The sequence below is a fragment of the Typopeltis vanoorti genome, chromosome 2 (assembly GCF_054136105.1).
Source record: "Typopeltis vanoorti isolate ZY-2024b chromosome 2, IOZ_Tvanoo_1.0, whole genome shotgun sequence".
Classification (NCBI taxonomy): Eukaryota; Metazoa; Arthropoda; class Arachnida; order Uropygi; family Thelyphonidae; genus Typopeltis; species Typopeltis vanoorti.
In genome coordinates, this window is record NC_143550.1 from 21,864,426 (window position 1) to 21,889,467 (window position 25,042).

Genomic DNA, 25,042 nt, shown 5'->3' on the forward strand with positions numbered 1-25,042 from the left:
TGCCACTTTTTTTTTTTTAATTGCCACGTCACATGGTAAGAACACATGCAAGTGGGGGGGGGGAACGTTTATACAGTTGGCCATAAAGGCAAGCTTGCAATGGACTATTGAAACCACAATATTGTCACTGTAATGAGGTTCAGTCACAATATTGACTGAACCTCTAGCAACATATTGCTAGTATGAATTTTTTTTTCTTTTTTTTTGGGGGGGGGAGTCGGTTTCATTCATTAAGGAAAGAAGGAAAAAGCAGAGGAAATTGACAACCCAAGAATGTATGACAGGTATGTCTGAGTCTATGAGAAAAATGTTGCTGTCGCCACTGTTCTGCTTCAGAGAGCTCTCAAGTTGCTGCAGTCAGTCGAGCATCAAAGGTTACCTCACTAGGATAGAATGATTATATCAGCCATATTTACGATGGTAACAACGATTAAAATTACAAATTGACTTACTACAGAATTGATATTAAAACTGACAAGATTATATCCTCTGGAAAAAATAAATTACACCTATAAGTGAATAGTACATCATGAGTATCTCTCATTAAAAATGTTAAGCTTTTATTTTGTTTCTCTTTCTGTGCTTCAAAATTTGTTGTTTTTATTATTTTTGCAAACTTGCAATTTTTTTTTTCATAAAAAAAAACGGCTTCATCTAGGTGATGATGGGCATACTTATTCCATTAGGTATACTGTACATATAACACACACAAAAAAAATTTGTGGATTTAGTGTTAGGGTCTACATGGTAGAGTATAATTACGAAAAAGAACAACTTAAAGCAGATGGCGTTCCTTTTGAAAAAAAAAAAATAAAAGGATTGGTCTGAAAATGCAAATAAAAAATCAAGTACGCGCGTTTAGCATTAAAATAGCAGTAAACAAATACAGAAATTGTACAATCTGGAAATAAGATGCAATTAATTTTAAAACCCTTCAAAATTGTGAAAATTTGGTGGACACACCAAATAAAAATGGCCGCCATAGTTAACAGGATGCCACCAGGAAATATCGAAAAAAAAATTTTTTTTCTTACATCTAAAAAGACAGGATGACGAAATAACTCCTTTTATCAAAATCAAAAATTATGTAGCTAGCTTTGGTCACGTGATTTTTTTTACTTGGACTGAACCTTCTACACTGAATAAATGAATTAAATTTAGTGGATTAAATAACTATTGTTGACTATTTTAATTTCTGAAGCACAAATGCGAAAGAAAAGGATTTTGGTAGCAAAAAGAAAAACGTAATAAAAACCACAATTTTAATAATTCTCACAATTACGGTTTCAAAGCATTTAATCATGCCAGGTTAAAATATTTGAAAAAGAAATAACGCAGAAAATAAAATAATCTATTGGCGATCCATTCGTCCTCTGTTTCTAAGGTGATCAAGTTCTCTACTTTAGTCTTTCACATTTAGAGAAACTCGGAAGGGTTACTATTACATAATAAACGAAAGGATAATAAGTATCTATTACAGACCGACATTTCGCCTAAGAAAAATTCATACTTCAAGCATGAGCACTCAACTGTCGTATTCTTCGTTTCTCTCTAGTTTTAAAGAGAATTTACACTTCGAAACAGCTGTCCACGTACGATTTCATTTTAATTCAAGTTGTCTTTTATCAAATAGAAAACAAACAGAAAAAAAAGACAGCTCAAATAATTATTTATAAGCGTTATCCAAATCAGCAATTAAATAATGATATTTCAATAACATTTCCCAATTCTCTGCTTAAAATATATTGCTATAATATAAGAAAATCTTAACCTATAAGCGAAGGCTCCGTAAAATAGGCAATTTAAATCCAGATCTTCTAAATAATCCATTGAATGAGTAGATTCCGGAATTATTAAATTTAATCAAAAGATGCTAACCTTGCATATAAACGTCATGGTCATTTCTTATCTATGAAACAACATAGTATTCCTACCTTCAGCCACGAGGTCACCTAAAACAGGACAACTGATAAACTAACACCGCTGTGTTTCCGTTTTGCTTTTAGTTTATGTTTATATTCGGAAATAATTTGTATAAAGGAAAATTAAACTGAACACCACAAATACTATGAACTCGTCAGCAGGGTAACCAAAAAATTAAATTAAAAACTAAATAGGCGACTAAATCAGTTACTCTTTTCCAAAACTCACTCGTTCCATCTTTGGTAACCTTCGTCGATAGCTGCACATGCGCAATCTGAACTCCCAGTTTCTAGACATAAATCACACCTCGTAGATTGAATCGTTTCTCTTAAATGGAAATGTCAATTCTTCGTAATATTTTAAAATGGTACCTAATTACTGGTCATAATAGTTTGCCCTATTTTACAACTTGGGTAAGTGAATGCTAGTTTACTATTTATTATCAGGTGAATGGAAAAGTCCTTTTCCTATAATATAGCGCGCTTATATTTGTAGAGTTCTTAAAGAATAGTTATTGACAAAAGCTTAGTTGAATGGACTTGCTTCTAATTTACGGTCCTCAATGCAGCGACTGACAACTGAATGCGCAATTATGGGACAATCCTCAGAATATCAATTGCAATCCTCTTTTCACATTCACAAAGGAAGGAAAATGTAGAACGTCTTACCATAAGTATTTATCTCAAGATAATGATCTTATAATTACAAATACACTCACGAGCCAAAACATTACGACCACCTACTTGGTAGTGCGTTGGGCTTCCTTTCGCTGCAATAACCGCGAGCACCCATTTTAGCAATGAATCCACTAGACCACGGAGGTCCTGACAGAAAGAATAACATCCAGGAGGTCAGCAGCCGAGAATGTGCATTCTCGGTCGCTGACCGACATTAACAAGTGGATGTGCGTTCCACATGATCCAAGAAATGTTTGTATTCAAATCACGAGAATTACGGAAGCATACGGAATGCTTGGATATGTTCCTAGAAGTATGCTTGCACAACGAGAGACTTGTTACATGGGGGTTTTTCTTGCTGGAACACCACAAATCCATCGGACCATATTACGTAGGAGGAATACCTGGTTCGAAACAATCCCCAAGTAAGAATTAGCGATCAAGTTAATGTGCTGATTGGAGATGATAGGACCGTGACATCCATGAGAACAATCTATATAATACCAAGATACTGTCAGCCAACTGTGTGATCTGGTTGGCCGGAAACAGGATGGATGGTCATGTTTTGGCTCATGAGACTTATTAATATATTGCTAAAATAATTTCCATTACCTTCTAAACATTAGCCTCTTTTAGATAGATGACAACTTATATTAGTAAAAAAGGAGAGTTTTATATTTGAAAAATATCAATGTGTAAATGAATGCGTGAATGGCCTTTCTTGTATCTAAAATAAAACCGTGGGCTGTTTGAATGCCCGTTTTTTCTCCCTGAAAATGATACATGCTTAGTTGAGAGAACTTCATTTGGTTTTTGACATGAGATGGAGGAGGGGCGAGTTAAAGCTTCAGTTGCTATTATGTTAAAATATACAGGCACTATTAATTAAGGCATAAAGACGTGATTTTTGGACAACAGTTTCGAGTAAATGAAAAAATCTGTTAAAAAGATAATGTCGTGTTAACAGTTCTTGGATACAACTAAGGTTATTGTTCGTTTATAACATCAAGAAAGCATTTACTACTGAAGATAGCTTTTGAATTAGAAATGAATAATCATTTGATTTGGCATTACTTTATTAAAAGGTATATGTAAATGTATATTGCTATGTCACCCGCCTACTTTGGCTTTTTTTTCTTTTTTTTTTTTTTAAAAAAATCTTACGTATAATTTGAACATACCCAAAATTGTGGTGTTATTTGACTATGTGAAGATCACATTTTGGCCAAAGTTTGAAAAATAACGGGATAAGTCAAATTATCGCTTTAAATTTTGAAATTCGACATCTGCTTCAAAGTATGAATTGCCCACCTTTTTACTAACTGTTCACCCAACAGCAGCAGATATAAACATTCTCAGAGGTGATACTGTCGGAGGAACTGCAGACCGTGGAAAAGTAAATGGTCTGTAGCAAGACTAACATATGCTAACAATTGCGATCACTTACCTGTATAACTCTCATGTTGAGTCCAGTTTCTTGGGCTAGTTGTTCGCGAATATGCCGAGTAGGTTTAGGAGTTGCTGCAAACGCTGCCTTGAGCGTCTCCAACTGTTTGGCTTTGATAGTGGTCCTGGGTCCGCGCCGTTTTGTTCCGGGCGCGTTCTCGTCGTTCTGTTGTCCTGACTGGCTGGACGAATTGCTGGCATTCTCCGCCATGGCAACACTTCCTGTACTTCCGGCACTGCTGTTACCTGTACTGTTCGTCGAGTTGGCAGACGTAACGCCACTGTTGGCAGCTCCACCGATGGAACCAGCACCCCCTCCACCGCAGAGAGGACTGCTAACTGAAGAACCACCGTTGAGTCCGTTGTGCAAGTCACGTTCCCTTTCCAGGCTAGAATCGCGCTCACTTTCGCGTCCTATGTGAGTGTCGGGTTCCGGATGCTCGGGAAGGTCGTCAAGCTCCGCTTGATCAGCTGGCGAGTTGGCTATTAGTATGGCTATCGAAAGAAATTATTTGTCAATAAGAATGTAAAGTAATTAAGTTATTAAACATGAATACAAACTACGCTATTCTTGACTAATCCAAGTTTTAATACTGTGCGTACAAACTTAAATTTTTGGTCATATCATAAGCGATATGTTTTATTAAAAAAACATTTACTAAAACAGGGAAAAAATTCGATATCAGTGATCATGAACTAATGGATAAAATGTGCCCTCTCAAAACTCTTCTAGTAGAAACAAATGTGGTCGAGCCTCGAACCACTTTGATGGTTGCGTTCCTTCAGGTTTTAATTCACAAAAAATTAAGATAGAAAGAAATAATCTGATTATAAATGTGATAAACCTCACTAGTATTTTTTCACATTTGTCAATTCTTTCATTTTATTATTTACCCAGTGGCGTAACTAAGAGGGTGCGGAGGGGTCTGTCCGCCCCCGGGCGGCACTTTTCATGTGAGATACAATTTTATTTTTCGACTATTCTTCTATTTATGTGAACTTAGTAATTTTATTACTTAATTAATAATTAGTTTTTAAACTATACTTACAACTAAAATAAACATAAAGTTTTAACTTCTTTCCCTAAGTCGTTTTGACTTTTTGTAATATTTTTGGTGTGTATTGAGAGGGGCGGAAAACTCAGGGACCGACCCGGGCGACAAAAGCTCTAGCTACGATACTTGTATTTACCAATACAAGTATCATAAACGATGTTATTCAAACTAGTGTTATTGCATCAATAAGACAAATATAAATGTATTTAAAATAACTTTCTCTTAATTAAGATGACTTCAGATTTACTTTTAGCGGTCTGTTCAACTGCAATCAAATTTTACTTCCGCAAACTCATGAGTTTGCGATTAGTACGTCTCTGATGTGAACATGGATATGATCTGTTTTGATTCATTTGGTACTTGATTTGTCTGCGGCTCGACAAGACAAAGAGTGGATTTGTAACGGTTAATGCGAATTCTTTACGGTAGGCAATTTTGCTTATGGTAAGGAAAAATGATGCAAGTTTCGTAACATCCTAAATTTTATTCTGCTGAACCTTTTTAAACAAACATTCATAAAAGAATGCGAATTTTTAATGCAAATATTCTTCAACTAAATATTTGATAGTTACCTAACCTAAGCTAGTTGTTTGTCTACTCGAGGAGTATTCTGCTCATGTTGACTCATCCCGTTCTAAATGATAAGTAATGCACCGCAATTCAACAAATAAGGTCAGTGGATTTCATAGTAAAACCTCTGAGTCGCTGATTTGTGTGAAAAGTCTGCAGGCCCGAAAGATTCTCGGGATATGTGGACATCTTATGATGCTCACACTTGCTGCACACAACTACTTTTGAAGACATGACCAACGTCTGTAACATGTACAGAAAGATCATTTTTTCTAAGCTACAGCACATCATGGATGTCGCAAGAAAGAATGATTAAAATTCGTCATGAAATAAAATGTTTCCTCAATAATATTTTGATGTATAGTGAAATCATTTATTACGACAGCAATGTTTTTATTTATATACTGTACACAGTGATTTTATGAAGCGATCTCATTGATAGATGAATGAATTAAAAGGGAAAACAAGCATGAATGATGATAATAGTAAATAGAAATATGTAAGATTAAGAAACAGTTATTTCAGTACGTTGCAGATTGAAGGAAAGTGGATACACGAAAGATTGCCGGAGATTAAATGTAATGTAAGAAGGTACAAGGTAGACTTTGTATACAGATTAATAAAAGGAAGGCAATATTATGGGAAAATCAGACGTACTGTGATGAAAGGTCAAAAATGATAAGACCTTGACAGATCCAAAAGATGAAGAAAGCATCTGTAGAGACCATACAATGGACGAGATTTAACATATGAATGTGACAGCTAAAAAATGATGAATTAAGTGAAGAACGAAGGAGGTGATCCTCCTCTTATAGTATCACATCCTTCGTGATACTATAAGAGAATTTGTTGGCGGTGAATAATCAGCATTTGGAACTCGGAAAAATTCTCATCGCGGGGTATGTCTCAGTATTGCTCCTGGCGTAAGTGAAACATGAACTTTGTGAAACAAGACGTTAGAAGAATGGAATTCGAAGAACACTGAAAATTAACGGGGCAGAAAATGTGACCAACGAGGAAGTAGTCCACCGAGTAAGAAGATAGAAACATCAGGTTGCATGATGGAATAAGGATAAAATACATCTTCTGGGACACGGCAACTTATTGTAAATGAATTTTGAAGGAATGGTGGAGGTCAAGTAGAAATTTCTGGAAGTGATGAGAAAATCAGAATGTAAAAGCTGCACCCAAATGAAAAGGATGCAGTGGATAGAAGTGAATGGCGACAGAAGCATTCTTTCCGATGATGACTTCCAAGACAAGGAAAAGTCGCACTGCTTGTTGCCATCCGAATCGCATTTCATTTTTCACTGTAAGTGATGCATTTGAGAAGAATTGACAAATTTTAATTAAATCTCTCAAGCAAGGGTGAAGCTTTTTTTATATTTTTATAGGCAAGCGGACTGGCGGACGAACTGTCTTAAAATATATTTAAGAAGCGCTTAAGAATATTGCGAAATGCACCCGAAACAGATTGCTGAATTTATGAGGGATGAGAATTATGATCAGTGCAGTTTTGCAAAACGCACAAGCACCCCCCGATTGGATCGCGTTGGCCGTTTCACAAGCATAAACTTTACTTTGGCTCTAGGATTTTTACTAAACTTTTAGGATTGCTGATTGCGTTTATCAACCTTTTATAATATTGGTTTCAAAGACACCTTGTTGTCAAACGTTTGCTGTTGGTGAAAGGATTGGCTTTAATTTTTTTATTATTTCGATAGGATAGCGCCAATAATACCTACATTGATTTGGGGAAAGATTCTCAACTGCAGAATGGTTTGGCACGATTTGTATTTTTAAATCCTCAGGTTTTTAACCATTAGAATGTAATAATTCTCAAAGTATGAAGAGTGTAAAGGCAGGAAGAGAACCTAACGGGTGCTACAACACATTCAGATCTTCACTGTTAAATCGCGATTGTAGATATTTGTCTTAAGTATTTGCTATTCCAATGAAAGGTCTTTATAAAATTTATCTTGGCTCTAATTTTTTCTTATCTTCCGATTCTATCCTTTAATCTAATACATTGCAACCAACAAAAATTTTATTTTAATATGGTGTAAAGTTTGAACTACTAAAATACCCAATGAATACCAAATATAAAATACCAAACATGGCTGGGGGTTACTTTATCGTTTCTTCATGGGAATATGATTGTGAACTGTAAACCCGAATGCAGACATATCAGTGTTGATTTAGCTGCCGAAGTTGCTCTTCCCTTGAGACTCCATAATACTATGCAGCCAAAGAGGATGAGTGGGTGATCACGAATTAAAGGTCGGTGATCACTGCTGCTCTAAATAAGCAGCATGTACAATGATAAAACTTTTGCTCCTAATTCGCTTTCAAGGAATTTTTTTAAAATCTCTGAAATATACCATACCGGTTTAAGTTTCACTCAACAATTCACTTCACACGCACACATCCACATGGCTGTAATGAAACAACTGTTCTATCGGTCAAATCAGTGGTTTTTTTATACTACTTGCTAAAGAGCAATCACACGGGGTATAATCTCTCCAATAGCTTCAGAATATCTTTCGTTCATTTCCCTCTCTCGACTTGTCTTGAATCTCCATGTAGAAAAATTTAATCTGACTTGTATATTCATAGTTCAGGGATGGTTGCTTTCAGAGAGTCAAGACGGTATCTAGAGCACTAATCCCACCCACGCAGTAAAATATGTCACAACATCGTTATATTTCATCCTTGGTTTAAAATGGTAATAAAACGGGTTTTCGCACCAACGAAGATTGTTTTCAAACTCTTTTCTTGTCTTCACAAACCATCCGTACTGAAATGCATCCTTCACAGACATCCGTGACAGTACTACCGTGCTGAGAGGTCTGACATCCCACTGATGCAGAAGATGACTGGAGGTCATCGCCAGCTGTTCGACCGGAATCTCTTCTATCAAAATGCACACCCGATCGAACGTCAAATTTTTCACGTCGAAGAGACTCATCTTTTTTTTTCTTTCTTTCTTCTTGCGCGGTCCCTTCGCCACCAACGAGGCCTATAATGACCTCATCTCTATAATGGGAAGGAGATGGATCTTGCCACAAACCGTTAATGTTGCCAGATAGGTGGGTTCGGGGTACGGGGGTTAAATTACATGAAATCCGATTCTCCAAATGGTATTTTCTTCAGATAAGTTTATACGATTTCCCGCGCCCCCTCTGTCTTTTATATGAGCCTCTTTTTGCTGTAATTTGTACAAACAAAAAGCGCGTGCTTTTCTTATAGAAAGCATCCGAAATGAGTTGAACCACTTCGCTTCTACGTTTCACTCGTAATGCGGCTCCTTTCATTACGGGATATCGAGTTGGTAATAACTACAACATCCATCCATCAATAAAACAATCCTCGTGCTTGTCTTCTAAATAATGTTACGTTGCACTCCACGAGAAATCTGCACCAATAAGGAATATGTCTTAAAATTTGGCGCGCGCAGACGCACATATCCATTCAATTATATGCAAGTTTTATGATTGGTGTTTCTCGTTAAACTGTCTCTTTGCCAAATGTGTTTCCTTCTAACAACGATTATAGCGAAGAAGGGGAAAGAAGCGAGTTCAGGATTCGAAAGCTTCCTGGTATTGTAACAGTCCAAGAAAATCGCAATTGGAATCTAAAAATCACGAGTAAGAATGATGTTCAGGAAGAAAAGTGATGCAGGTCAAGAACTTCCACGTGGATTTCAGATTCCTGTACCTCTACAAACTCTATTCCATAAGGATTCGAATATGTCTGGAGACATCCAGATGTGAGATGTGGAAGTCTGTTAATGAATTTGAACAGTTTTGCAAATGAATTTAAGCTGGAGGTTTGGTATCCTCGTGTGCGACCAAAGCAAGCTTTTTTAATGCGTTCATCTTTGGTGGTTGAGAACGACGCCTATGGAAAGAAATTAAATAAACAGAACGCGTCACGTGGTCCACTTAATTTAGGTTTCATCTAGTGGGTAGGTGACTTGGCATCCCACGTGTCCGTGTAGGAAAGGTCACATCGTATTCTAATCGTTCTACTGGCTCTTGGCGCTAAGTGGAGCTGACCCTAAGCAACGTCAGAATTGCGGTATCACACCACTGGCAACTATAATCGCCGTTACGGGGTCTCAAGGCCCATGCGGGGAGGCTAGTAGCATTTATCATTCATTTATAGGTCTAAATAGTGGTTTTTATGATTCATAGAACAAGAGGACGGGTGGCCTGCATGTACACATGTGCGTTGCCAGTGGCATGATGCGGAGTTTTGCACGCACGGGAGGGACCGAGGTGGGGGAGATAATTTGTCATTACTAGGTAACGCTGCAGTCGCTCTGTATCTGCAACTCCCCTTCCGATTTCACCTCTTGGCGACAGACAGGGAGATGGGGAAGGGAACTGGGGCGAGCAGCAGTGTCCAGATCGATTCGTGTCGCCGACTGTCGCGTACGTAACCTTCGTGACCCCTGCACACGCATGCTTGCGGGCGGCACGAGGCTCCCGTAGTTTGTCCTGTGACATAACTCCGTCAATAATTGTTCGGGCAGGCTATCGCACGCCACCCGGGGCTGCGGGCCCACGAGTAGAACACCCACGGCTTACTATTTTTCCACAGTTGCTGAATGGAGGCAGGGAGGAAACCGGGGGGGGGGGCGAAACGACGTTCGCCAGTACACAGTGACGTAGGTGCCGTTATCTTACGAACGCCACGGCTTCTCAAATCTATGTTTTATTCATATCTGTCGCCTGCTACCGCAGTGTAACATCTATTGTCATTGTCGTACGTTTACGGTGCGGATCTCACAGTGCCACCTTACAAGGGAACAAAAGGATGAGGAAAGTTGCCAGCGGCATCCTAATATAAGGAGGAACCCTCCGCTCTGCATTCGCGGTCCAGCACCGACCCCATTGACTTCTAACATGCAGCAATAACCTTTACGGAGCAGTTGTTTTCGTTGAAGTGGTCCTCCTTTCTACGCTCACACTGGCAAAAGGTTCGAATATCTTATCTGTGCTTCTTAGCGTTTCATTTCTTATATCTCTAAGGACAATCAATGAAGATAACTTCACAAATGAAGATATTTTCCTAAGAGGCACCCTTCACACTAGCAACTGAATCTATCAAAATGGACCGGAGAGGAACTCTACCGTTTTTTTTTTAAGGGGGGGGGTAAGACAATACTGACTGTTCAAGGCACCAATCTGCACTACTGCCACTCCCCGCTTGCAATGACCGTCGGGTTTGGCCATTGCATGTGCTGCCCAGGAGGACGAGAAAAATGTTGCCGCGACCAATGCACGTGTGCTCAAGAGGAGGGCAGTTAACACTTGCCGCAATTTGGATCGACTATTATAAGACGCAAAAAAAAAAAAGTGAAGTGACGATCCATTATACCTTACAGCAAGAAATTAAACAAGCCTTATTATCAGCAAATACTCGATCAAGAATATCGATTTATAAATTTTCGTTCTCAAACTCGGACATGAGAATCCAACTTCATCGATTGGAGTTATTTGAATTCGGATATTTTAGTTTTCGTAGTTAATACTACAGGAATAAGCTTCTCTTTGACTGGTTTATGTTATTTTAAGAGGTTATGGGAAGCTAAAAAAAGTAAAATAAACACGAACAAAAAATGTTTCGTGGCCTGTTTTGCAGGCCGAGAATCTTCCTTGTGAAAATGCACTCAAACCTAATGTTTCCCACGCACCCAACATCATCGTAGGATTTAATAGTATCTCCGACTCGATCATAATGGTATTGGTTTACAGTTTGCTACGAAAAATCCCGAGCGCAAGCGACTGAAAAATTCACGCGATAATATTTACAAGTTTCGGTAACAACCAGCAAAGCTAACAGTCTAGAAAGTGTCATCAAAAACACATTTAGGCACATTGGCATCCTCATTATATGGCAATCTAGGAAGCAACAATGCACTGTGTTATTGTCAGTATGTTTAAAGTGCTGGAAACCGATTCTACCTCCCCGCCCCTCCGCCACTTCTCTTCCTTTTCCACCGTTTCACTGAAGTCGAAGCTTCGATAGCTTTTTCGATCACCACAACAACAAACATAGCCTCCAGATAATGTCACGAGCATTTGGCGCGCGCGAACTTTATTGTTATAAATGCAGTCTCAGTTATGCGCATTTCACTGGTCTCGTGGTACTAACGAGACACTAACTCTGCGCTTTTTTTTTTTTTTTTGGTCATGATATTTTTGCACTCATCACGCACGTTTCAGATGACGTATTCAAATTTTTTCCCTATAGTTTTGTCAGCGATACACTTGTCACTAAGCCCTCTAGGTGATCTTGTACAATTTTTTTAAGCAGAATATTTCATGAAGCAAAAGAAATTCTTACTGAGCAAGTGGAACTGAATTTCTGAACATCCAATTACATTTGTGAATTCGTTTTCTATTATATATGTCATCACACATATCACTCTGATTTTGTTTTGGTCGAGGAAATGAAATTTTAATAAAAACATACATATTTATACCTTCGTTTGTTTGATACATTTTATTCAATTAATCATATTTATACATTAATATTCTGTCTATTAAAATACTGTTATATCCAAAGTTAATTCAAAGATGATTTTTGGAAGTTTTGCTTTTTCCGAACATAATTTAAATGCAAATTAAAGTAAATAATTTTGATTTTGTTGCAATCAGGTTCGAATGTCCTTATTAAATGAACCTGATTAACATTTTTATCACCTACCAGAAACTAATTCATCTTCATGTGATTACAAGAAATGCTGACCTGAACGAAAGAAAATAAAATTGAAAAAAAAAAAAATGCAGTTTCCATAGTGCCATCAAAATAAAGAGATGGCAGACATATGCATCGTAATAATCAGAAAAAAGGGCATTATACTCTCAGTAAAAGAGGGAAAAAAAACAGCAACAGATGTTAGGCCAGCGGGCCTGGTGTGGACTATATTTACTCATACCAGTCAGGGTCTCTACAATGTAACTAACAAAGGCTGTTCTCAAATTCCAGTGTGGTTTATTGTAGATTTCAAATGGCTTGAAAAATTCCACAATTTTTTCAAGCCTCTAGAACACGGATTCTGAATTATCTTAGCTCGCCTTCTGTATTAATGTTTTACTTGGTTACATGTACGTCCTCGGACAAGGTCATACAAGTATAAGCATACTTATCGTGAGAGATCCCAAAACCGAGATGGCCAAGCAGTGGGGTAACGATTGCTATACAACATGACCTGTATTATCTTGATGATCCCCTTTTACAAGTAATAATAAAGTTATTAACTTTCTGAGCAATAGCCACACTAGATGTATCTGCTCTCCAGTCAAGAGGCTGCGGGTTCGAATCCCGCCGTGGACATGGATGTTTGTGATTGTCTGTAGAAATACCAGGGTGGTGATCGGCGATAGATGGCGTTGGGGTATTTGCGGTCAGTTGGTGGATTGTGAGTAGTGGAAGCAGAGTTGTAGAGTGGATGCCCTCCCTAGAGGTGACAAATTACCAAACTTTGATCAAAATAAAAGTTCAGATTTGAAATAAATGGTTTTGTTGATATTACAGCAGGATCCTTTAACAAAAAAATAGTGCTATCTTTTTTTCTTTTGCTAGCTTTGTGGAGAAATCCTACCAGATGATCTTAAGTAAAAGGAGAATGTATCAGATCTCGCTGCAACATCTTCTGATCAAATGATATCTTACGGAAGCACACTTCAAAACACACCGACCTATTCGAATGTTGGATTCATTGATTTTAAAATTTATAATTTTGTAGGTATGAAATATTGTTTTTATTATACAACACTGTAAACTGAACAGCTCCGAGTGGGGCTTGTTAATAATGTGCACTGTATTCTACCAGTTAAAAGAAATAACGAAAAACAAAACAAAAAAAAAGCCATGAACTGCTCCCTGTGTTCACTTAGTGTGAATGCAAATCCTGCAGGTTGAAACTCTTAAAAAGAGGCATTAGTGAATCTCCGTGTATTGCTCGTATGGTTTCGTAATAGGATCCAATGCTAGATGGCACTCCGTTAGATGCCGACGCACAATCTATTGGCATGGTTTAAATGGATACTTTCTTGTAAAGCACATGTTTCACAATGCAGGAAATCAAGCAAGTGACAGCTACGCTAAATCACAGCGCGCTAATCTTACAGAGGATGTGGACTATATTTACTCATACAAACTTGCAAGACGTTGCTAATTCTTTTAAGACCCAGATATCTTTCTGTTTACACTGCTCCATCCCTTGTTTCAGAGCTCTCCTACACGTGACGTCAAACCAAATGGAAGAAGAATGGGTGGGAGCTATGCACGGGAATTCTACTGCTAGCGAACATATGGTCGAAGTGTTCAGCAGGGATGGATTGTATGGGAAGTGTTTATTTGGTTCGCTAAACTTTAAAGAAGAAGGTTTTATTTAAGAAAATAGATAAATAGACCCTGATTATAAGTCGTACGTGACAGACCCACGTGTCTGAATAGGCAGGGAACAATTCGACTTGTATTTATTTAATCGGCATTTATATAATGGATGAGTTGAAATCCTTTTTCTCTCTCCCTTTAAAAAGAAGAACTCCAGACAAGACTTGTTTGAATACGTTTATGTTGAACATTAAAATGGAAATAAAACATTGCTAAATGGGATCTAGAATTATCCACTGAAAGCAGTAGGGAATTGTAACACGACTCGGGAATTGTGATGAAAGGTACATTCCACTGTTTTAGTTTCAGGAAACAGACACCTTGGTGCAACACCGAAGTGCATGAGCTGGATATAAGATGGGTAACAAACGAAAAGAATATTAAGCTAAGGAAGGTTTGAGACTATAAAAAATAAACCACGAGCATTATACAAAATGATTTTTGATCCGAGAATTTCCCAATCAGTACTGCATTTAACAGATCGTAGGCTTAATTCAGTACCTTTAAAAGCAACTTGATTGTACCACAGATGGTTGAATTCAAGTATTTACAGAACGACTGACTTATTTAAGAAGAGTATTTCAGGTAAAGAAACAATTTAAATACAAATGCTGTGACATCTGGGTGGTCGCAAAGTAAGGCTGTTGCTTCAAAAGTGAGTGCTCCTCCAGAACAAGCCTCATTTAGGAATGAGGATCGTCAGAAGTAGCTTCTGAAAATGTGCGCTGATCCTGGAAAAGTATCGGATTCAAGGCCTCAAATGTAATTCGCTTCTCATTTTAATGCAACCAACACAGCAAACCCCAGTTTTAATTCCCTGTATTGATAATAGTGTTCTAGATCAGGTTTCATTTGTAATGTCAAAAAGGTAATCAATAGTGTATTCTCTCGCTTTTTTAAACGTTTGCCAGTAGATAGTACTAGTATTCTATAGGCTCGACAACTTCTCGTGAGGAGGGGATTAATATTAAAAAAAAAAAGACTGGTGATATTAATTCAATTGCGGACACATTATGACCGTTTCTTCATCGTGCGCAGTTTTCAAATATATCAGTGGTGATTGCCAGAAGGAGGCATGCGTTATTTAAAGAGTTAAATAATGTTGGCTATTTTTTTAAACACCTCTCTACCCTAACTTAGGAACGCAGCTCATTCTCAGACCTTCCAAAACCGAGAAGGAGGAGTATTTTCAAGATATTTTTTGTTGGATTAGTTGCAGTCAACTGTCACGCGCTTTTCAAACAGGTGTACTATTTTGTCTTATATGAATCTGAATGTTTGCAAATACAAACCGTATAATGCTTCTTTATATTCACATCACTCTACTGTCAGATCATTGGACAGTCAGTTCTGCACATTTTCAACAGTAAATTATTAGGTTCAAGGACAGTATTTTCCGATTATTGACAGAGAAATTAAGTAGCATTACACGACTCTAAGTGTTTCATGACTGATAATTGCGCGTGTGTGAGGTCAGCTTGTCTGTTTTACGGTAGGAAACCGTGCCATCCCCATGTGAGATCATCTGTTCATCTGAAAAGATGATTCATCGTTGCAGATCTTGTCTCCTACACGAGAACCTCTCAACTAGAGGTTGTTCTTCAGATTATACCACGGAGGTGGCAGAAAGCTCTATTGCCCCAACTTTCTTATCTTTAGTTCCTTCCACCTCCTCCTGTACTCTAGTTGTTCGAGCAGAACTGTTTCCGGCATTTAAGGATTTTTAATCAGAAAATTATTAGAATTGAATGAGTCTTCTTGAAAAAGCCAATTAAAATGTTGGAGTTTATTCGGTGGATTCCAAGATGCCTTTTTTAGTGTGGGAAAAAATGTTTAAGGAAAATCGACTTGGATTCAGAATAGTTCTTTCTTCCCTTGGAATTCTCACCCCTTCCTAGAGGTGGATGGTTCTGACGTTAAGAATCAATATAACAGCTCTTACATTGCGTTTCTCAAAAATAAATAAAGTATAAAGCCTAACTTCACAGCAGTGAAATTTCCTGCCATGCTAATATGCGTCTGCTCGTTAGCGATGTTCAATCACACAGCTCAACCTCAACGAGTGGAAATGCACAATCAGAGCTTACTGATGTTGATTTACATACAAGCCAGCCCTGTCGAACATTAGCATTTAGTGATGATAGACAGGATTGGATCAAGTTTCAAGAGATGTTTGTCCTTTTTGAAAATATCCTAGAATCACTAGTTTTATGTTACTCCTATTCGTAAAAGAATATAACCTATAGTAATTTAATAACATGGGCATGATTTTTTTTATATCTTACATGATCCAGAAATTTTACACTCAAAACCAAACATGAACTTTTTCAAGCCACTCGAGACTCCAATAAGTTAGGCGATGAAATTCGCCGTTCAGTCACAGAAAGAGAGAGAGAGAGTGTCAGGTATTCGTTCCAACTATCTGAGGAAGATGGACTAAAATTTCTTGGGTACGTAGTGCTGAATTTACTAATGAAACACTCCTCTTTGTCTTATAATGAAAAACACCGATATATACTGTATATTCTTGTCACCACATGTGGCCTGTGCACGTTTATATTGTCAATGTCACGTGGTGAACAAAAAATTCTTTTGACAAGAGTAACTAACATCATGACCAAAATGTCTAAAAAAAAAAAAAAACTAACCGATTATTTCATTACAGAAGTGACATTTTAAACACATGTATTTAGTCTGTACTGTAGAGAACACAATCAAATGTGTTGAATGGCATATTATTTCAGAGACAACCAAATTTCGGACACTTCTGTGGTCTCCCTGTGACGATATTATCAGGTGCTAATCATGACAAGGTTCTTTTGGTGATAAAAAAAGTCAAATTTTGGGACTGCTCCTTTACGGCAAGTACCTTTTCGATCCGTCGTTGGGTGCAATGATCTGAACCACAACGATCATTCTAGTTCGTCGCAAAAAAAAAAGCTGTTGGGTTGAAACGAGGATTCAATGGAGGCCATTTCCTCCACTTCTGTCGGAGTAGAACATGCAGACGGCGCACAGCTCAGTTATGTAAAACTGTCACAATGCAGAAAGCATCGCGTGATTCAGAAATGTTGAAGATCACTGTGTTCTACCTTACAGGTCGGACAAAGGTCTGAGTCAAACTCAGAAGAAACGGTTATAAACCATTATTACACCTCCACCAGTCAGTTTCGCAGGTGTATTATGCACTCGGGCATAAAGTTTTCCTCGGGCATGCTTCACATCTACTGGCAATCCTTAGATCACAGAAGGATGAGGTGCGCTTCCCTCCATATTACAGACTTCCAATCCTCTATGGATCATTCATAATATTTCCCACATCAGGGAGATAACTGCGCTGTGTATCGATATTTGGTTAATAGGCCGCCTTTTATATAATGTTCTGCCCTTCTCCTGAACTGGCCTACATTGAATCCTCGTTTCAACCCAACAGCTTTTTTTGTGAGGAACTAGAATGATCATTGCGCCCAACCACGGATCGAAAGTTACTTGAGATAAAGGGGCAGTCCCAAAATAACTGATTTTTCTTATCACCCAATTTGGTCAAAAGAACCTTGTCATGATTAGCACCTGTAAATCGTCACAGGGAGGCCACTGAAGTGTCAGAAAGTTGGTTGTCTCTGATATAATATGCTATTCAACACATTTCATTGGGTTCTATACAGTACAGACTAAATAGATGTGTTTAAAGACATGTTTGTCACTTCTGTAATGAAATAATCGGTTTTTTTTATAGACATTTTGGTCATAATGTTAGTTGCTCTTGTCAAAAGAATTTTTTGTTCAAAAATCCCTAGCATAAGACCTAAATTTGAGAGCTACAATAACTGTTACTGATCTTTCTCAAATAATAATAAATAATTCATGATAACTGTGAAATCCTTGTGGAATTAAGAACTATCCAATTTTCCTATAACACAGATATAACAGTTGTGTAATATTTCCAACTAAAAACATCTTTCTCGTTACAGGTCGAAAGCATCTTCTCCAAATCAGAAAATGAAGATGAGCAAAGGTTCAACAAAACTGATTATCACTTACTGGAATTATGTTACTGTTATATATGCAATAAATCCAAACTGTCGTAGGTGATTGTTCTTAAATGTTGATAATTCCTATCTAGAAAATTAAAACCCGATTATTAGCTTAACTGACACGTGAATTTTTCTCGAAAAATATTATCACAAAGGAAAAAACTTAAGTTCGAATCGTGTCTAAGATGCTAGGAAGCCTTGTAATAGCTTTTCAACTAAAACTGAGTTAGCCTGTCTCGTCGGTAGCGGAAGGGTTTCTTTCACAGGCTTAAGGATCTTAGTTTCCTTGGCAATTTTTTCGATTAGTCATTCGCATATGTAAGCTAATTTCACTATTCTTAACATTTCTTTGGAAAACAGTCATGTGATGAGACAAGAAAGAACAGTAGGTATCGCATTTCTGATGCAGGAAGTACTACGACTTAAAGTTGAATAAGCGAGTCTTGGCGATGTCTTGCGTTTACTAAGCAAAAACTGTTTTGTCTAACATGTCTTCTATTGCAGTGCATTCTTTTGTTTGCAGGCAACCCCGGGGAATGAAGAGCTCCACAAATAGCGAGTATCTAACCAAACAATCGCACTGAACGTTTGATAAAACGAAATTTCCAGGTTGGCAACCTTTGCTTCTTTTAGCCAAAGAATATAAGCAAGAGAGATTCTCCTCAGCATGGGATGGGAATGTTCGTTCGATGAATGTGACTTAGCTGAATGAATGAAAATGGCTGCAATAATGAACATTACTGAATCGAAAACTCCACAATCTTGAAACGATGTTCATAATTTCAAGATAGTGGAGTTTGCTCAGTAGTAAACAGTTCTGGAAAGACCCTAAGATGCGTATAACGATCAAGTTCCTTAATTTTTTCAAATTAAGGAATCAGTAACAATATTTTTTCGTATTGAAGCGTTGGATATTTCAGATTACTTTTCTTCAAGACTAATATTATTGATCAACCAATGGTGCAAGTTCTGGAATGTTATTTCGCACGAGTTTATTCCCTAAAATTTCTAATTTTCCTTAGAATAAATGGCAAGTGTCACTCAGAAGTGTTGAGATAAGATCGAAGAGTAAACTTCAGTGATCGAATGGTTAATTTACATTAGAGGGAGGACTTCGTCGGTAGATGGCCAGTGACGTAACGCGCTGTTCCATAACGTTTCGAATCTCAGAGGCAACTTATGTTAGAGTCATCAGTTACATCTCGGAACAAACCCTGGTTATATTTAAAAGTAAATTTCCATTCGAAAAGGGTGTGGCGTAATAAGCTCGGAGATGTCTTGAACATTTTTTGTGAAAGAATTCTGCCACAAAGAAAGCAAATTGTTTTATTCAGTTTGTACTTTAAATGATATTTGCGTAATCAGTGGCGAATTTTGCTTAAAACTATCGCAACTTATCGTTCAAGATGTGACGATTATTGCAGCGCTGCGCACTGGTATACGAAGAATGAGGTGGGGAGTGGCTGGGATCAAACACTACGGGTGGGAGGAAACGAAATGAGGGAAAGCAAAACAAGAATGAAAACGACAAAAGTACATTTGAAAAAGGAACAACTCTAGGAAGTACGCAACCGATGAAAGTGTGGCAAGCACGCACGAGACTACACACACATTTCCGGGCAAATGAGAAACGCGTTAATCAGTGCATGGAAAAGCGGGACTTAATCCTCGGACAAGAGGACGTGGTTTCGTGATGTGTTCTTTCTTCCTTGGCGAGATGTCTGGGGAGTTGCGAACGGAAACTCATAAACTAGAACCAGGGTGGGACGGGGTGGGGAAGGAGAACCGACACCTCAGTGCGACAGAGATACGGTTAATCCCTCCCGCCTGTCGCAAGCAGTGGCGGAAATGCCTTTGGATCAGTCGGCAGATCCGCGGTCATCGGGCCCCGGGCTGCTCTCGGCCCGCTTAATCGCCGCTGGAATCGACGGGCGAAGGTATCGAACGGAGGCTCTGACGCTCGTTACAGTTTCCGTAATGTCATGAAAAAGAGCCGTGTGTGAAAAGGGGCCTCCACATGAATTACATTTATCGACGGTTGGGGGGACGAAGGGGGAAGGCACTGCGGGGAAATCGATGGGTTTCTCCGAGCGCAGACGTCGTGAGCATGGCTACTTGCAGGTGAGCGAGTGATGCTCGTTGGTTTTATGCGATGGTGACGTAAGTGTGGGGTGCATTGGGAACCCACGGATAAACACACTTCTAATACTACTTAATTCCTTGCATTTTCAGAATTCCGTGCTTTTTTTCTCCTCCTTCCATCGCTCCTTCTGCACCTCAAAATCTTGAACGTGCTTTTAATTAATTGGCTTGTTTCCCATTTTCCATCTTTGTTTCACCTCAAAATTTTACACTTTCTCAATTTTTTCCCCACCTGAGCGGGTTCCTTGGGTAACAGCGCTCAGCTATACGACACTGGTGTTGGGGAGAGGGAGTTCGACAGCAACTGCTCTTGAACCCCCCCCCTCAATCTTCCCCCGCCTGCACAGACATTAATTACAAGCCTGTCGCTCTGTTCTATCGTTCTTTTCTCTTTCCTACAGTTAGAGAAAACAGACGGATGCCTACAGTTCGGTTCAATACGAAACCCGCAGTATCTAAACCCCCCTTCCCCACGGCTACTTTCCCCCAGGATATCGAGGAGGGAGCAGTTGGCGTGGGAGAAACAACCGAGGAACGCGGCTGGTTTGGCCTATCGATTGAAACGGAACAAAACGTCGGTAACCAACCCGCCATCTCCACCTCCGCCCCTGCCACCTGCCCTCGAGCCCTGATGAGCTCCAAACGACCGGCGAGGTAATCGAATGGCGGGGGGTTAAGGGGGATAGAACTTTTACGTTTCCACTGTAGGGGCTGCTCCGTGAAAGGAGTTGCTAAACTATTGGACTTGTTGCGTCGATGAAGGCCTGGAGATACACCGGAGTGCCGAGGAAGGAAAACGTAGTTTAAAAACATGGAACAAGACTACGGAGAAAACAAGTAGCTCCCTTTGTGGGGGAACGAAGAGGGAAGTTACTTCTGGAAGAGTTTTTGGATTAATCAGAAAAACCAAAAAAAAATTAACGAACAACAGGAGTGGTGGGCGGCGAAGTGTTAGCAGCGCTGATCAACACCACTTTAGAGGGATGGTCCACTTGTTTCTTTCACCTTATAATTCTCGATGTACTTTGAATGAAAGAAGGAGTCTTACTGAGAAGGATTACACTTTCTTTTCCAGAGAATTCTAAAAACACTTCTTTCTCCCCCTTTCAAACCCACCCAGAAGTGATTTGCAACACAGGGATTTCATTCTATCACGTGCTGTATTGTCAACAGCGACCGTTCCGATGACATTTGACTTGTATATGTGTCGTCCGTCTTCGGTATCGACGACAGGACTCTCCGTTTGTTATAAATTACAATTTTGATTCCCGTATTCACTGCCAGACACCTTCTTGCCATGCGATACCTCTCACGCCACTTGCAGCGATTCTGGCGTTGAAAGGTCAACATTTTCTTTGCATCCGTCTTCTTTTCTGTCTTCATTTATTGGGTGTGGCGCGTGCTGTCAACAAGACTGCCACACTGCTTGATTTACTTTGAAACATTAATTACACTTTAGTTTATAAAGAAAAGGTGTCGGATTAAAGAGGTTTTTATTTAAGTCTTCAGGGCCAAGTCCATCGAGATTCGTTGGAAGACAAAAGGTTTGAGAGATGCTGTCCAAGGATAAAACTTAGGATTCCAGTGGGAACGAGATTATAATGCTTATAGATATGGGAGTTGCCGACCGTACTTCTGACTTGTAACTAGAAAAATTTGCCAGTGGAAGCACTGCCTATTCAAAGATGGAATTGGTCATCCTCAGTCCAGTTCGAAATGCATCAAACTTTTTTGAATAATCATTGTTTTACATTACAAGTCACTTAGATAAAGTTTAATAAATAAGCGATTTTTGTAATAATACAACAGACAACGTTTAACGTTATTTCTAAAATATTTGTTTCACATTTCGTACATAGAACTCAGAAGCGGAAGTAGAGATGCAAAGTGCAAAAAAGGGAATGAAATATTCGTTGACCAATTAATCAACTTTATTTTGTAAGTGTGAGTTCAAATATTCTATAGTATTTTGGAAACCATAACTGTAGGTGTGAGCTTCTGGTATTGCACTACTTAAAAGACACGAACTCTTGATAAACTCTGTATATCATTTTCTTTTAGTGTTAATATTAATTAGCTTTGAATGTTTGAAGTTTTGTCTGCTGAACTAACTACCACCATTCTTCCATTAAACTTGTAACATACGAGCAACTTCGGCCTACACTTACACATCTCTTCATTATCCAAGCTTTAAACCTACCAAATCAACTTCTCCCTCCTCCCATAAGAACAATGATCTCCTGTTGCAGGGCACTGGTGCGATATGGGTATTGCATTCTCTCGTGTGTTGGTATTTTTATGTAAATAAATAAATATAAAAAAAATTATTTATATATATATATATATATCTAAAGATTAAGATGTTTTGTATCAAATATTTCACACTATAAATTTCTTTCATAATAACCAAAGAACTACGGACATCAACTATATTCTCTTATAGCATACTCTTGGGCATATAGTTTCTTTATCGCTAAAGCAATTCCTTATGAGTCATCTGACTTTTACAAACACTGCCTTCGCACAACCAAGTTTTCCTTTGACTGTAACAAACCCTCTTAACTGACATTCTCAACTCAAATGTGAAAATTCGAGCGAAATGCTATCGGCGATGAGGTTTTTCCTCAATTCAAATAAGCGCATTTTAAGTCGTATCAACCGCTTATGAAATGCTATTTAGCTAAAGTTAAACGAGTTATTTCGTTCTACTAAATCATATAATTACTACACAAAGATATCCGAGTTGTTTCTGACACTTCGGGATGATACGGGAAAGACTGCGTTGCTGTTCCGGAAAATTCTTTGTCGATAGAGATAAGCAAAAGCTATTTATTGAAGTTTTCCAGCCTCCCGCATCCACGTGGTCTCCCAGGAAGTGTCTGTTTGACCATGTCCTAAGAGTAATCCCTACAGTAAACATGGGCTTCTTCCCCATCCCTTCCCCTTTCCGGGAGGGGGAAAGACAGAACAGACTGTATCATGTTCTACAAGAGACAATATCACAGTTCTTCAGTAGATTAAAAGCCTCTTGTGTATGTGAGAAGCGGATTTAAGAGGACAATGGGAATGGGGAGTTGTGCGTCAACATTAGAAGTGGAATGACTAACAAGCATCCCTGAATAACTGATATCGTTGTGGGGTAGGAATGGATCGCGAGCGCGGTGATAGGTCTTTGTAGACTGAAGCTGGATGACGAGTACCCACGTGGTAGAACTGCTTATATTCGGAATGGATTTTTTTTTCGCGAATAAAGTTTGATTTGGCCTGCATTAAACTAAAAGGAAGACAGTCCATTTAGTCATTCTACGCAGTAAAACATTCGCTCTTTTATATAATAATATTCTCAAAATGAATACTTCGATTATTTTCATTGAAGATGGAACTAACCTCGTCAGCATGCAATATAAGAACGTCTGCAAGGAAGAACACGAGATTATTGGATACATATCTATTTGGCAAGTTAGGGATTGTGTACATTTATCAAGTGCGTGTGAGAACTGCATTTGTATTGAATCCAGATTGTCTCTACTTCGCGATACGAGTTGCTTAGAATGATAGCGAGTTCAAGTAAGGACATGAATGTGTTATATTTGTCAGTCGCATTTGTTTCCATGCAGAGGAGAAACCTCTGTCACTTCTATTGAAGACTGAATAGTTTACTCTTCTTAAAAGACCTGGACAGAATTTCCGGTCATCACAGAGGATTTAACCAAATCTCTTCCCAAGAGAAATGGCTCTTGAAAAAAAAATGGCTGAAAAGAAAATCTCGGTTTCATGGAGGCAGATTTACTTGCTCGAGCTTAGACTAATTTACTCAGCTTATTGAGAAGGCCTAGAAAAATTCGACTCTTTCACTGGATCCAAACTCGGTTCTTAAAGATCAAGAGGTAAGCAATGGTACTAATGAGGGGGCATCAAGAAAATGCCAAGATCTTGACTTTACGAAATCGTTCTCTTTCTGGAGATTTTCTCCCTGTAAGATGAAATCAGTCTCCGTAGAGTAGATTTGAAAAACGCAACATTTGCCATCTGGGTTCAAATCCCATCTAGGACGTCGGGAGCGTTCAAAAAGATCTTTTCAACTAACTAAAGAATGCGTTAATCGGTCTCGTAAGGAGGATGAAAAACATTTTCCTCCTGATTTCTTGTTTGAAAAACGCTCAGATGCCAGGAGGAAAATGTTTTTCATCCTCCTTACGAGACCGATTAACGCATTCTTTAGTCCAGCCCAGAGAGCAAGGAAGTTTGTAGTGGGACATTAAGATTCGATTTAAAGTAAAAAACGATTCCAGATAGAATCAGAATGTAGAAGAAAATACATTTTTTTTTAAATATAAAACGCAATTATAAATTAATTATTTACCAAGTGCGGTTTTGAAAAATCAGCGAGATGTTTGAAGCGGTATGTTTGCATCAATTTATTTTAACTATAGTTTCAGAGATGCTACGTTAATAGTAAAGATAATCCTTCTCTGATATCCTATTTCTAGTTTTCGATTCATTAAATTTCAGTATAGGATAGTTTGTTTTTAAATGTGTGTATCGAGGTGCGACAGAAAAAGGTCAAGTGAAAGTTTGGCCTGTGTCTGACGAGTTGACTGTTTTTCAATTGATTTCTCTAGGATTCGAATCATTAACTGCCAGGGTTGAACAATTCCGATATGTATCCCCTAATGTCCACCCTTTTTTCCCTTTCCTAAGATCAAATATCTGTAATTAGGGTGACTGTATTTTTCTTAACCAGCTATAACCTGATTCAGCTTATTAGTTGAAAAACGTTAAG

General features: G+C 38.4%; 1 protein-coding gene across 1 annotated transcript in view; it reads right to left on the bottom strand.

Moving 5' to 3' along the window:
- Nucleotides 1-25,042, bottom strand: part of LOC150108869 (LIM/homeobox protein Lhx1-like) — a 190,589-nt gene that overhangs the window by 80,127 nt on the left and 85,420 nt on the right. The window contains exon 3 of the mRNA XM_090414420.1: nt 4,048-4,189. Within this exon, the coding sequence (XP_090270546.1) occupies nt 4,048-4,189 (142 nt within the window). The remainder of the gene's footprint in view (nt 1-4,047; nt 4,190-25,042) is intronic.